Source organism: Marmota marmota, unplaced genomic scaffold (assembly GCF_001458135.2).
Source record: "Marmota marmota marmota unplaced genomic scaffold, marMar, whole genome shotgun sequence".
Taxonomy (NCBI): Eukaryota; Metazoa; Chordata; class Mammalia; order Rodentia; family Sciuridae; genus Marmota; species Marmota marmota.
In genome coordinates, this window is record NW_025999982.1 from 23,246,103 (window position 1) to 23,261,043 (window position 14,941).

The following is a 14,941-nucleotide window of genomic DNA, read 5'->3' on the forward strand; positions in this document are numbered from 1 at the left end:
ACAGAATAAACATCCTTACATTTAAATTCTGCCTGTAGGATAGATTCTGTAATAATTGATATGCAAAGAGCATATGAGGGGCTGGGGTTGTGGCTCAGTGGCAGAACACTTGCCTTGCACATGTGAGGTGGTGGGTTTGATCCTCAGTACCACATAAAAATAAACAAAATAAAAATATTGTGTCCATTAAAAGAGAGAGAGAGAGAGAGCGCACAAGCGCACGCATATGAGTCTTCAGCATCCGCCTCCTTCCCGAAAAGGTGGTAACAAGTCACACTCTGGCCAATAGGGGAGGAGAGAACTCTCCCCACATTCTTGCTAGCACCAGATGTTTTAATAAATGCATTTAGAAGATGATGACAGAATGTGATCACCACCTTTAAAAAATACTATTTATAATTTTTTTTCTAAAATGCTTTTCGTTTGTGTTCAAAATTTTGCCATCTGGGTGGGAGATGTGGCTCATTGAGAGGTTGCTTATCTAGCACGCACAAAGCCATGAGTTCAAATCCCAGCACCACCCCACCAAAAAATTCACAAGCTGTCTCCAATTTACCAATGGGTTTGGCTATGGAAATTCACTTGTAAATTCCAAACAACTATTTGAAAACATGTTTTCTCTCTAAAATATCATTTAAATAAAAGATAATCCAGGCTAATGCAAAGTTGTATTTATAATTTAAAAATCAGTAAATGACAACATCATCAGTGTACAATATGCATTGATATTTTATAGTCAATTGGGAATAATAATCAAAATATATAACTAGATCCATTAAAATGCTTAATAAATATATACAACAGGCACATTCCTACTATAAACACACTTTCCAAATCACATCCTTCTCAACTATATACACTTAACGGCTGCTCTCCTGGAGAGAGCTGAGGAAGTTGGGACAGCCAGCCATAAAAACAACCAGGCAGGGGAGAAAGTAAGGAGGTAAGATGTATGTGTGCAGACCCAAAGGACAAAGACTGGCTGCCATTTACCTGAAAGCCTCTATCTCCCAGCTCACTAGAAATACCAACACATAGGCTCCCTCTCCTTTCTTTCCTGACCTTTCCTTCTCCATCCTCCCTCTCCCACTCATGCACACACAACATATGCCTATTTAAGGTGAATGCAAAGCCAAACCTTCCATCCCTTCCACTGCTGCTCCTACTCTCTAAACATGTTAGAATTAAGGCCACAGTGTACCATATTCGACTCTAATATTCTCCTATCCAGTCCCGATCCAAAGAGAGGGAGGGTTCCAGATTCCACCATATTCTCAGAATGCAGGACATGGGAAATAGTGATAGATTGGGGTTGGGGAGCAGGCAGTGTCCACTGGTCTGTCCAGATCTTATAGTTAACTAGGAAACAGCTATGGTGATGCAAGCTCTGCAGCCAAATTATCTTTCAACCTTTCAAGGAGGAGAATATTTTAACTACATGCTATAATTCAGTGTATATTAAGCCTAATCTAGTTCCTGAAGTCTCAGAACACTGAAGAGCCTGCTGCATGCAATTCATCATCTCAGACACACTGCTGGACCCTAAAATACATAAACATCAAATTTAACACTGAAACCTGAGTGTTCCTCTCACTGCACACACAGAGTACTGACATCACCATTCCTTCCTAATCCTCTAGTAGTTCTTGACTTTTTCATTAGGTGGCTCAGAAATCATCAATGAAAGTATTTCTTCTATTCACAAGGTAAAAAAAAAAAAAAAAAACAGGATACATCAATGCATCAATAATGAAGAACTGGAAATGAGGAGACCTCAGATTTGAGGTTTTGCTATTTCCTTTATTGACTCCATTTTTCTAGACTTCAGTTTTCTTAAATATAAAATGGAAGGACTAAAAATCAACATACTCAATGTTTCTGTCTTCTCCTTACATGGATCACAAGCAACAGTAATGCTCCAAGGATGGGCAAGTTGGGAGAGGAGACTCAGGATTAGAGGCAGAGTTCTGCTAATGGGGATTGCAGGGTGGGAGACAGGGGAAGAGAGAAACAAATCCAAACTACTTCAGCAATCCCCCAGAATGAGACCCCCCTCAAAGCAGAGGACCCTATTCCTAGATGTGAAGCTACAGCTCTGCCCAAACTCCAAAGCGCTGGATTGAAAACCTTGGGGGAAAAAATGACCAATCAGGAATTGTTTGTTCAAGTTCATCATTAAAATGAAAAATTAAAAGTACCAGAAAAGAAATCTCCCGTTTAACCAAATACGACGAAGGAGCCTTGACAAGGATGACATTTTGGCCCTTCTTCAAGATTATATGTGATGATCACTGAACTAAACACAAAGGAAACACTGACCTAGACACACAAGAACAACACAGTGATACAATGGGTGATAATTTTAAAAACTTCCAAAATGAGGACATTGGCACACTCTCAAAGGCACTAAGTTATATATCATGTATTCATGTAATCAGAGTGGGGAAACTTGTTAAATGTGGATTTCTTCCAAAAACTCTACTTCAATCAATACTTCAAATAAATCTTAATTCTCTAAAGTACTCTTTTATGCAGTGCCATTCAGTGTCTTGAAGATCAGTAATGAAAGACAATGCAATAATTAATTACAAACTACATCAAAAGTCTAGAAAACATTTTAAGGGGTTTTCAAAAGAAATCAATTATAATTTCTAAAAAATTTAAAATGACGAATATGGTAGCCATTTCTAAAATAGAAGATGAAGTGGATGCCATAAACAATAAATGGAAAGCATGTCAGAAAATAATGCCAACGAGGCTGAGGCAGGGGGGGTCACAAGTTGAAGTAAAGACTCAGCAACTTAAAGAGACCCTGTCTCAAAATAAAAAGGCTGGAGTTGTAGCTCTGTTGTCAAGTGCCCCAGAGCAAAAAACAAGCAGGGTGGGGGACACTCAAGAAATGAATAAAGGATGAAATAATTAAGGCAATTATTATAATTAGAAACATGGGCAATCATTCATTTTAATTTATGAGCCATCCAAAATTAATCAGCATAAAAGCCAAGAATGGAAACCAGATCTCATTACTGCTTGAAAGTCATTGCATTCTTCTAGAATTCAGAGTGGTTCGATTTTAAAATTGTATATATAACTCAAGAATCTATTCAATCATCAGGCAATATTTTATAAACAATAATCACTAACTTGTTTATATAATCCCTATGACTGCTTTCTTATCTTGAACATTTTTTTTTTCTGAAGCTTGTAATTAGATGGAAAGACACTAACTAATGTAATAATATTAACCAAAAACTATCAGGACACAAAACTGCTTAAACATTTCAAGATACTATTTACACCACTACATAAATAAATGCATGAATCAGTCATTAAAAATCTTATGAAGTAATACTTCAGAGCATTAGAAAATGTCATATGTTAAGTGAATAAACAGGAAATGGACCTTTATACACAGTCATCCAATTTTTTAAATTTTATATATAAAGAAGAAAAATGTAATGGAAAAAGAGAAAGAAATTTGTCAGAAAATTAATTTGGATAAAAAACTTGAGATTGGTTTCTTAATTCATATTTTATATACTTTATTTTCCAAAAATGTTAGCATATTGTGTTACAAGTTTTCTTTCCATGTTCCCCCAACAATTTTCATAGTTCCTCCTTCAGCATTGAGTACTATAGAAATTATGTCTTGATAATCAATGGGATATCTGTACCTTTTCTACCTAAATGTGTAAACCCCATAATTTGAATAGTTGCTTCAATCAACAACGCAAACAATAGGTAATGATAATTTTTCGCTCAAATATACTATACTCTCTCCTTCCTAAATATATGGACAGAACTCTGCCAATAATGTCAGAATATATTCAATTGCTATTAACTTAAACTGAAACTATTCGCTTCTCACCAAATACAGTAGAGCCCCTATGACTGATGACAATTTCTGGGTGCATTTAAGGATGGGCCACAATTATCTATAGTGTTTTCTAGACTAGTTTTCAGAAGATCAGAATTCTAGTCCCCAGACAGCAACCCAGGCAATGCAATCTTGGGAGCCCAATCTCCTTGGAATAAGGGCACTCCTGCCTTACTTGCCTCAGAGAACTGGTATAAAACTTAAATCGGATCTTACAAGTAAAACCATATAGAGAAGGTCCTGTAATGATTATGATCATCAATATAATAAAGATTGAGGCAACCATGCTAAAAGTGTCTCATCCAATCTTTACATTTGTTGAGCCATGACTATAAGATATTTCTCACTATTAAACTCTAAGATTTGATAATGTATTTGTGAGATAACAGAGTTCTTAAAAATGGAGCATTAAAATTTCAATTCATCACTGATTAGCTATAAGCAAAATCTGTCTGGTTTTAACAAAATATGAATTAAATCATAACAGTATTTTTCCCACTATGCAAAAAGAGTGAAGTGCAAGATTGGATTTTGCAAATGAAATGGTAAGCTTGGAGGAAGGAACCTCTGCCCACATCACCCACCCCCACAGAGCAATACAAAACCACCCCCTCACAATGCCCTCTTTCAAATGCCAACCTTGCTTGTGAACACCCCCACCCCACCCTATGTGCAGATCCTGCCTCTAGAGTAGAGTTCACTCATCAATGCAGCCAGCTCCCCTTCCTCACCAAACTGTGCTCTTTAGGAGAATACTCAACTGTGACCCTCCTCCTGCTGTAGACCCTGGTTCCTTTGCAGTTTTTAAGCACAGGATCAATGATTATTGAGAATTAAACCACAAGTTCCAAATGTGTGAATATTTCCTCCCTGCCCCAAGTGCTCTTTTCCAAGTATTTCTAGGGAAATACCAAGTATAAAATATAATGAAGCTGGAGGAGAGGGGATAGTGTATGTACTCTGTTCACTTGAAGCATATAATCAATTCATTTCTGATTAAAAATACCAGAAGGGTTGGGAACAATGCAGCACAAATATTTTTAAAGGAATGCTCTAATTGTAAAAGTATTTCACTGCATTTATCATTTTAATTCTACTGAAGCACAAATTTAAATTTCTACATAACATTTTAAATGCAAAGGGATAGGTATTAAGTACATTTTTTTAACAAAATAACTGAAAGTGACCTAGCATCCTGCTTTCTGTAATTTAGAACCTTTTAATCCTGCTTTAGATCCTCCAATAATACTCAAAGAAAAATTAAAAAGACTACAAAGTATCTATAGTAACTAAATTATTATAGCTTCTGAAATTGCCTGAAGGACATCCAAATAACTTTGCAAAACACCTTCATGAACATAAGCCCTTGCTTAATAGAGTATAAAATTCATAACACATGTAAAATCAAACTGAGTTTCAATCACTCAGCTTTTCATCTACCAAGTATCAATCTTTTCAATCTTCTCTAGTTTCTGTTAGGTAAAGTTTCCACAAAGATCACAAAATGAATGATCAAATAGTTCTTTAATCATTCACTTTTTTCCTAGCAAAGGCAATTAGTCTGGTGTTCTAGCATTCATGAATATTCAGGGGATGTGGATCTTCTAAAATATGCTATAAGCAAAATCTGGTAGCTTTGCTCTAAATGAACTCATATTTTAAAAATAAACATGTCCTTCTACATAAAAGCATTATATTAACTCTAAGGGGTAACAGTATAAAGTTTAGTTTCTGATATACTGTATACATACACATGACACCCACATTACCATAACAACTTTCTAAAAAATTACAACTAACTACTTTTTATCCAACTCTATTTCAGATCACATTTTAAAAGAAGTCTTCCAGTATCCTGAGTTTAACTTTCACATGTTTTGCAGGACATGACTACTGATTTCAGTCTGTCCTTAAAAATAGAACAGTTCTACTAATTTTAGACTCAAGTGGTATACAGCATCATAGCTGCCAGCTAACTAGATACCTGAACTGCTGCGGCAGCCTGTATAGATACACCAAAGCAAACTGTCAGATTGCTGAACTCTGCACCACGGGACACTGTGAAGTAGCCAAAATGTAACAGTACTTAATAACACTATGACCACAAGAAAGGAAATAACCAGACCTCTATTTATCTAAATAATATCTATAACATGCAATAATGTGAAAGCACCAAAAGGAGGTAATGATATAAAAAGGCTATGACCATTTGCAAAATATATACCTAATAAAGGAGTGGTAGCCAAAATTTATACAAAGATCTCTTAAAGCTCAACAGTAAGTACACAATCCCAATTGAAAGGTGGGCAAAAACTCTGAGCAGACACCTCACCAAAGAAGATAAACAAATGGAAAATTATCACATGAAAAGATGCTCAACATCATATGTCACTGGGGAACTGCAAATTAAAACAACAGTGAAATGTCACTACAACCTATTAGAATGGCTCAAATACAGAACAGTGACAACACTGATATGGTTTGAATAAACTCATATTGAGGTTTAATTCCTTGATGTGGCAGCTTCAGGAGGTGGGGCCTTTAAGAGGTGATTTGGTCATGGGGACACCACCCTCATGAACCGGATTGTTTTTGTCAAAAGACTGGATTACTTCTCCCAGGAGTGAATTATATCTCTGGGACTGGATCTGTTACCATGAGAGCAAATCATTATAAAGTGAGTCTGGCACCTCCCCTTGTCTCTCTTGCACAAATGCCCCTGCACAAATCTGGTTCCCCTTTCCCCCTTTCTACTTCTGATATGGCACAGCATGGGGCCCTCACCAGGCTGTCACATCTGACCAGATGTGGCAGCCTGAACTTAAACAGAATCATGAATCAAAATAATCCTTTTTTCTTTATAAATCATCCAGCCTCAGGAACTTTGTTACCATCAGATTAAGAAAAACACAGAATGCAGACAAGGACATGGAGCAACAGGAACTCTTTTATGTGGAAATGGAAAATGAGACCACTACTTCAGAAGAAAGCTTAGCAGATTCTGATAAAAGTAAACATACCATACAATCTAGCAATTGTACTCCTTTATCCAAATGACTTGAAAACTTATGTCCACACAAAAACCTGAACACAAATGTTTACATCAGCTTTTTTAAATAATTGACAAAAAAAAAAAAAGAAAGTAACCAAGATGCCCTTCAGTAGGTGAATGGATCAACTGTGGTACACTAGACAATGAGCTATTATTCAGCAATAAAACAATACTACTATATGATTCCAAATATATAACATTCTGGAAGAGGCAAAGCTACAGAAGCAGCAAAAAGATCAGGGGTTGTCTGGGGTTCAAGGGCTGGGGAAAGAACAGGTAGAATAGATTTTTTTTTGGCAGTGAAGCTATTCTGTATTGTATGTAACGACAGACACATGACATTATACATTAGTCAAAACCCACAGAACTGTACAACAGTGAACACTAATATTAACTGTGGATCTTAGTGTAGCCAATGTACCACATCAATATGTCAATAGAGGGAAGCTATGGGGAAGGGGAAAGAACATATCAGAACTAAACTTTTTGTTCAACTCAGTTTCTCTTTAAACCTAAAATGTTTTGCCAGGCACAGTGGTGCACACTTTTAATCCCAATGGCTAGGAAAGCTGAGGCAGAAGGATTCAAGTTCAAAGCCAGCCTCAGTAATGTCAAGGCAAGGCACTAAGCAACTCAGTGAGACCCTGTCTCTAAATAAAATACAAAATAGGTCTGGGTATGTGGCTCAGTGGTCAAGGGCCCCTGAGTTCAATCTCTGGTACCAAAAAAAAAAAAAAAAATCTAAAATATAGTCTACTGATTATTGATTTAAAAAAAAGGCTAAAAGGCTACTACTGGCCTAGAAGAAGTCAGAGCACTGAGTTCTTAAGTCAACTCATTCACTGGCTACCTATGTAATCTTTACTGCTCAGAATATTTCAAATGCCCTATTTTATCTATCACACTGGTTTAATAAATGTAGAATAAAATAAGCTACCAAGTAGCATTATTTCATGCCAAAATCAAGAATCCATATCATCACACTAGCATGGCCAGCATGGAAGACTGTAACACTAGATACAGGCCATGTTTTTAATTCCCTGTGACAATAGTATCTTTGTACAGTATCTTTAATACTAGGATCCACTGGGAAATATTTCCACCCACTAGAGAAAAATCAAGACTTTGTCAATTCCCTTTGACAGTTCCTTTCAGGAAACATTTCAGGCATGTCTCAAAGCAGCCACATTCACTGGTGACATTTACCAAAGTTAATTTTTTTCAAAATTTCTTCAAACTAAATATACACTGGAAATGCTCATATTAAAAATTTTATTTTCTTCTCATGGATATTTAATCATTAGAATCTAGCTAAGATAAAACATTTCAGGCTCCAAAATCTACTTAATATTTGAACTGATGTCTCTATGAACTTTTAAACTATTAATACTTATTCCATGCGTCCATTTAAAACAGCTCAGAAAATTGTAGATTAAAATCAGATTCCATGCCTCTGTTTTATCTTATGTACAAGAAGGAGGATAACACATACTTCATAAGATCATTGCAGGGATTACATGAGATTTTTTTTTTTTAAAGAAACAAGACTTGAGCCAGGCATGGTGGTGCACACCTGCAATTCCAGAAACTTGGAGGCTGAGACAGTAGGACAGCAAGTTCAAGGCCAGCCTCAGCAGTTTAGTGAGACCCTGTCTCAAAATAAATTTTTTTTTTTTTTAAAAAAAGGGCTGGGGATGTAGCTCAATGTTAAGTGCCCCTGGGCTCAATATCCAGAAAAAAAGTGAAACTAAGAAAATCAGATTCCTAGTAAAAAATGTTCTCATAAAAACTTTTTGCAATATTTCCCAGTCCACGTAATGATATTCAAAATATATAGCTTTATGTCAAATATACACTTGATGTTCAAATGCCACTGCTATCATCACTGACAGCTATATGATTTCAGAAAAAGTCTCTAAGCCTTAATATCCTTATTTATGAAAAAGCAGCAGTTGCAAAAAGAGAATTAAAGTTCTAATTTAGAAGCTATTTTAATATTACAGTCTCCTCCTAACTTGTGTGCTGCCTCCTAGGTATTCCTTCTGCTTAGACCTCCACACTGCTACCAGTTACCTCACTGGTCATCCTGCTGAGGGTCACCAAGGGTTCCCCTGTCCAAAAGGCCAAATCCAGTCCTGAATATGGCATTCAAGACCCTTTTCAATATGGCCCAGCATAACTCTCCATCATTCATCCACTTTCATGTAACTTCTACCCAATTACTTCCCTCAGACCACCTCTGCCCAGCAGCCAAAACTCAAAATGGATTCTGGGGTTATGCCAATGAGGTGGAACAGTTATGGTAGGATCTCATCTTGCAGTTTTCCTCCTGATACTTTTACCTTTCAACAAAATCTCACTTGACCCCTAGCACAAAGCTTTCTCCTAACACCCAACTTAAGCAGATTTATTTGCTTCCTCTTTGGGAGATATGGAAATAGGGTGGAAAACATCAGCAAATAAAATGGTTAAAAAATAGACCAAAAGAGAAGGCTGGTTCATTTGATAATTTATAGAAACAATGACACACCTCAGCAAATGCCTGAAATTCCTCTTTGAAAGTAAAAAGAAAGTAATCACAAAATTACGAGGAGCCAAGAAATGGATATAGAAGTCTTTTCTTTTATTCAAAAGTCATTATAGGCGGCTGGGGATATAGCTCAGTTGGTAGAATGCCTGCCTCGAATGCACAAGGCCCTGGATTCAATCCCCAGCACCAAAAAAAAAAAGTCATTATAGAGAGAGAAGTCCCAAGCATGTAACAGAAGACTCTGGGTTTCTTTTTAATTAATAAACATGCCAAAGTACAAATCATCTCTCCCTTGATTTGCTCAACTGGATTTAAAGAGTTGGATGATTCACCTTCATTTTCAGTACTCGTACTCAGGTGTGGAACTAGAACAGAACGACAGGACAGCCTATCTAGTCCATCTTTGATTGCCTCTATAGCTGCAGATGTTTTCATAATCTTCAATTTCATGACTATGCTTTAATAGAATGCTCCATCTCCCCACAAAGCCAGGCTCCTGAGGCACAGGAGACCCAAAGGCAGAAATACAAAAGCTTCATTGCTTAACCACAAAATAACCAGTAACTAATAAACTGCTCTCCCCTCTTCTCCTTGCATTTATTACCCAAAACTGTGTTGAACCCATAAATAACCATCTCCAAATGGCCCAAATTAAAAAAAAAAAATTACAAGCTTTAAAAAGCATGAAGCTTTCTTTTTTAAATACCTGACTAAAGAAAAGTTGAAGTAATGCCAAATCAGAACAAAAGAAAGTAAAAACAGCACCAGTATATGTGAAGTTCAAAGTTAAATTCACTAACAATATCTCATAGTTGCTCACATTCCTGAACTGGTATGTTCTCCTCATGGCATGAGGCATAAACAAGTTCTTTAGCCTATTTAAACTCTAATTATTATGTGGAATTTATTTTTCAAATCAATGTTGTAACATTATGAAGCATTCAATTGTGTCATTTTGAAAATCTTCAGAGAAGTCAATGGAGCTCTCAGATGTTCCCTCAAACTTCAGTGAAGTCAAACATATTGCGTTATGGTTGTTAACATGTGTCCCAACTTCAAGTTTCCAATTTCAGCACAGACAGTTTATCCTCTGTGTGCCAGACACTTGCTGATTGCAAAGCCAGTAGCCATCTTTCCTTTTTCTGTACAAACACAACTTCAGTTTGGATCAGGGCACAAAATTCTTAAAATTTAAGCTTAAAAATCTATATTTTCTACCTTGCAGATGGGGGTGACCCCTCAAACAGTTCTCACGTGGAACTGAAACACAAGGGTTGGTAGAGAAGCAGCTATCTTGTGATCACAAAACAACCACATAATTTGCTGTAAGTGCTCAAGAAAGGTCCCTCTTAGCAAGTGAAAATAGTCCATACCCCTGACCTGCCTACCTTGCATTTCCCAATGCCTATGAAAAAGAAAACATCTATTTGGTTAAGAACCTGTTTCCTGATAGAAACAGCCAAAATCTCAAGGAACACTCAACAGATTAAACCTGTTTCATTTTTAACAGAAAAGGCCCAGATGAATACTGTTATAACTAGCTACACCATTACATTATCTTGATGCAGCATAGAGTTCACCTATTATATAACTATTAAACCATGAATATGCTTTGGTAGAATGCTCCATCTCCCCACAGAGCCAGGCTCCTGAGGCACAGGGACCCAAAGGCAGAAATACAAAAGCTTCGTTGCTTTTGTATGAATATATCCTGAGCAGATGAAATATAAAATCAAGTGTTTGTAGAGTCCTGGAAACCAAGTGAAAACCACTGAGCAACATCACAGGTGTGTTATAAATAGGGAGAGAAATCCCCCCAAAACCTTTATACTTCAACATTCAATTCACCTGAACAACAGGGTTGGTTTACCAATCACATGTCTAGGGAGGCCATGAAACTGAACTGAAAAGGAAGACTATGGTAGTCCTAGATGCTTCTGACACCATGCACATGAGCAATTACCCAGTGAAATAATAAAATCTTTGGGTTTAAGTGATATTATATATAACTAACTAAACTGTCCGTTCAGCTTTCAGAGAGAATAATGTAATGCTTTTACTACAGTTGTCTAGGAAAAGCATTAATTTCAGATCAATGAAAAAATAACCATTTTGTCAGACCAAAATAATTTAACATTTTAAAAATAAGTCTAAAATGGATAGAATAAAATTTACTGGGTTCACACTGATTATCTCATTTTCTCACTTAACATCATATAAAAGAGTAATAATGTGCTAGGAAAAAAAATCCTTCAATAACAATTTCACAGATTAAAGTGATAGCTAATTAATTTAATTATTTATAATAGTATAAATTAGTTTCCTTATGCTTGAGAAGGATGACAAGAGAGATCATTATGCATCTTTTATGTTCAGCCCTACTAAAATATGTTATGTATTATACAGTAAATACACTGGAAAATTAACTATATAGAAAAGTTAATAACATGGACAATTTCTAGCACAAACAAAAATAGTCATATTTTATTAAAATATATATTCCTTTAATTCTCCCTGACTTTGGTATCAACTGAAGTAATATTTTTTAATCAAATGGTCCTAAATATTTTGATTATGAATATATTTTATAAGTAACAGGACTAGAATATGAACTAAACACAGAACCCTTCTTTGTAGTACATAACTCTCTGTGTTATTCTAACTCAGCAAACAGTTGCCTATTTTTACTCAGAAGTAAGGACGAAAGCAAGACACAAGAATAGACCACACCATAAATAATTAGGGCTCATTCGACACTATTCTCGTTTTTCTACAGAGGGCCTGGTTTGAAGTACTTCCAAGACTGTCTCAGGACAAGGCCTAGCAAAACTCTCAACTTCTAAATCTAATATTCACTATTCCTAACATTTTACACTATTATAATTCTACATTTCTGGCATCAGGCAAATTATGAATTTGCTCCAGCTGACTCTACCACTTACAGTGCTCAACAGCTGGGGCATATGATAACTTGGCAACCTGAGAATACACCAAATGAATGCAAACTCATTCTGTACCCAAGGAACTTTGTCAGAAATAAAAAAATCAGAATAATCGCTTGTAAGTTCAAATGAGAACATAAAAATTTTTGAACAATGCATGATTTCAGAAAATGAGCAACTGTACTTTCAAAGTTTAGTGAACTGACACTCCCTATTCAAAGCCTACAATTCTTTTCTGATTAGATCAGCCCCCATAGCAAGTCATCAGGATAATAAGCACTGTAGTGAAGTCATCGTATTGGATACTGATGGGAAGTTGTAACTGGCTTCCAAACACATCGGGAAACAATGAATTTTCCAGATCTCTAGCTTTTCATGAAATACACTGGCCAATACGCTGACTTTCTTTTCCAAGACTAAATGAAATATAGAATACCTATAAAGCAAAGTGCAAACTGATGGCCTAAGCATTTCAAAACCACAAAGAAAATGAGGGAAGTATTCCTCACTTTTTCAGTGAAATCTTGAGCAAAATGTTTAAAGAAGTATATGTTGGTAAGGTTATGGTTAAAATGAAGGCTAGTGTAAAGTACAATGGGCTTCAGAGCTTGAATTTGCTTGTATTTACAAAGGCAAATAAAGACAAGTTTCTAAACAACATCTGCTTCCTCCATTACCTGAAATCACTCACATATCAATGATGCAGAACTTGATGTGACAAAAAAAAATCATACACCTGTAATTTCCTCCAAAAGCATAAAATGTATACACTGTAGAGCTTTCAGACTTTTTTCTTCCAGACTTTATAGAACACAGATGAATATCTTATGAGGTTTAAGGTTTACTAATCTACATAGTAATATACTCATTTTTAAAGTTCTCGAGACAACTGATCAAGAAGCTTATTTTAAAATGGAAATACAGAGGTAAACAATTACACACACACATACAAATGGTACAAATGTGCTTTAGCCTAAAATATCATTGCACTTGCTCAGTGGCAGTATTATACACAATAGAGTCTTGGCACAAAGGAATTCCAGTTGTGTGTTTACAAAATTCCATGTGGGTTGTAAGAATTTCACTTATAAAATATATTCTAGAAAAAGATAAAACATGAATGTGGATAGATTTTGAGCTTTGGGGAGATTTCAATTGTGTTATTCAGTTCAGGATTTTATACTTCTACTTTCTACTAAAAGAAAGAGATTGTATGCATTTTAAACATACAATTCCATTCAATTTACAGAAATTGAGTTACCAAACTCAAAGCATGTTCAAAAGATGCAAAAGCCATTTGAACCCAATCCATGGAAAAGACACTATTCACACTAGTATACACACATACACACTTGTGAACTACCTTTGGGTACAGGGTGTTTTGGGAGTCACAATAAGAAGACAGTCTATGCACACTTAAAAAGTAATTTCAAGGGGCAAAAAGCTCTTAAAGGGTGCGATATATATATTCTCTAACATTTAACTACAAAATAAATATAATACTAAAATATCAATATTTGTCAGGCTGGCATAGAATTTTCTGCACTTAAAAGATAGGAAGAAAAAAATCTCAAAATATACTTCTTTAAATTTACAACAAACTCACTGATTAAGGTCTTTCATCCATCAGGCTATTAAATAATTTTTGCCATATGCCAGAATAAGCACACAGGCACAAACCGTAAACTTTTTTCAGATAAGTAAAATTATTTTAAGGAAAATGATTCGGTGCTCCTCTCAGCAGCAAATGGGGTATGTATTTAAGATCACAAGAATCTTTTAGAACTCATCAGCACCCCATGCCAAAGGAAGAACAGCAAGGCTTTAGTAATCCCACAGAGAATTAATCAGTATCCACCATCCCAGGAAGAATTATGATTATGCTTAGTACTTAAGAGCTTTTACAAAGGAAGAGAAAATGCAATGAGCTTCTTGGAAACCAACCTCCCTCCCCCATTCTATCGCCTATCCAAGGGCGTCTCCGGACCATCGCCCACCCCACCCAGCGTTGGGAGTACTCGATCCCATCCAAAAGCATTGTCTGGGCCATACCCAAGATGGGTTCAGACACCTGTTTACAAGTGCCCCAGCAGTGGTGGCTCTGGTTAAGGAAAGGTAACGGTTGCCTCGCCGGTCCGTGCCCAAACGCGCAGCCTCAGCGCAGGGGACCACATACCTTTGTACCTCTCCAGGACATCCTCGTAGGCCTGGAGGTACTCCTGCTCCTCTACGTACAGGTAAGCAGCAGGGGAGAGGTAACCCGCCATGCCCAAGTTTATTTAAGCGATGACTGGCCAATTCCCCTCTTCCCTTCGTAACCCCAGTACAGTATGGTAGTCAGCAAGACGCAGCCTTGGGAACTGGAAAAGAGGAAGGAGCAGCAGACAAGGGGAAGAAGCCTGAAGCCGCAGGAGGCGCAAGGCAGGGGTGCGAGGGGCGGCGGGCGCCGGCAGAGGAAACGCCCAGGCCCCCTGGAGGGCCGCGGTTCGGGCCGCGCGGCTCCCGGGGAGCCAGAGTCCCTCTCAGGTTTCAGCAGCGAC

The 14,941-nt window shown here is 36.8% G+C and overlaps 1 protein-coding gene across 30 annotated transcripts in view; it reads right to left on the reverse strand.

Annotated features, from left to right (window-relative positions):
- The window catches only part of Dst (dystonin), a 436,897-nt gene that overhangs the window by 323,649 nt on the left and 98,307 nt on the right, over positions 1-14,941 (reverse strand). For 4 of the 30 annotated variants that reach the window (XM_048805562.1, XM_048805561.1, XM_048805560.1 and 1 more), the window contains exon 1: positions 14,578-14,939. The exons of 23 other annotated variants lie outside the window; for them this stretch is intronic. In XM_048805562.1, the coding sequence (XP_048661519.1) occupies positions 14,578-14,668 (91 nt within the window). In that variant the 5' untranslated portion in view covers positions 14,669-14,939. Of the gene's footprint in view, positions 1-14,577; positions 14,940-14,941 lie in introns of those variants that run through there. 3 more of the 30 variants (XM_048805553.1, XM_048805552.1, XM_048805551.1) reach the window with 2 other exon arrangements.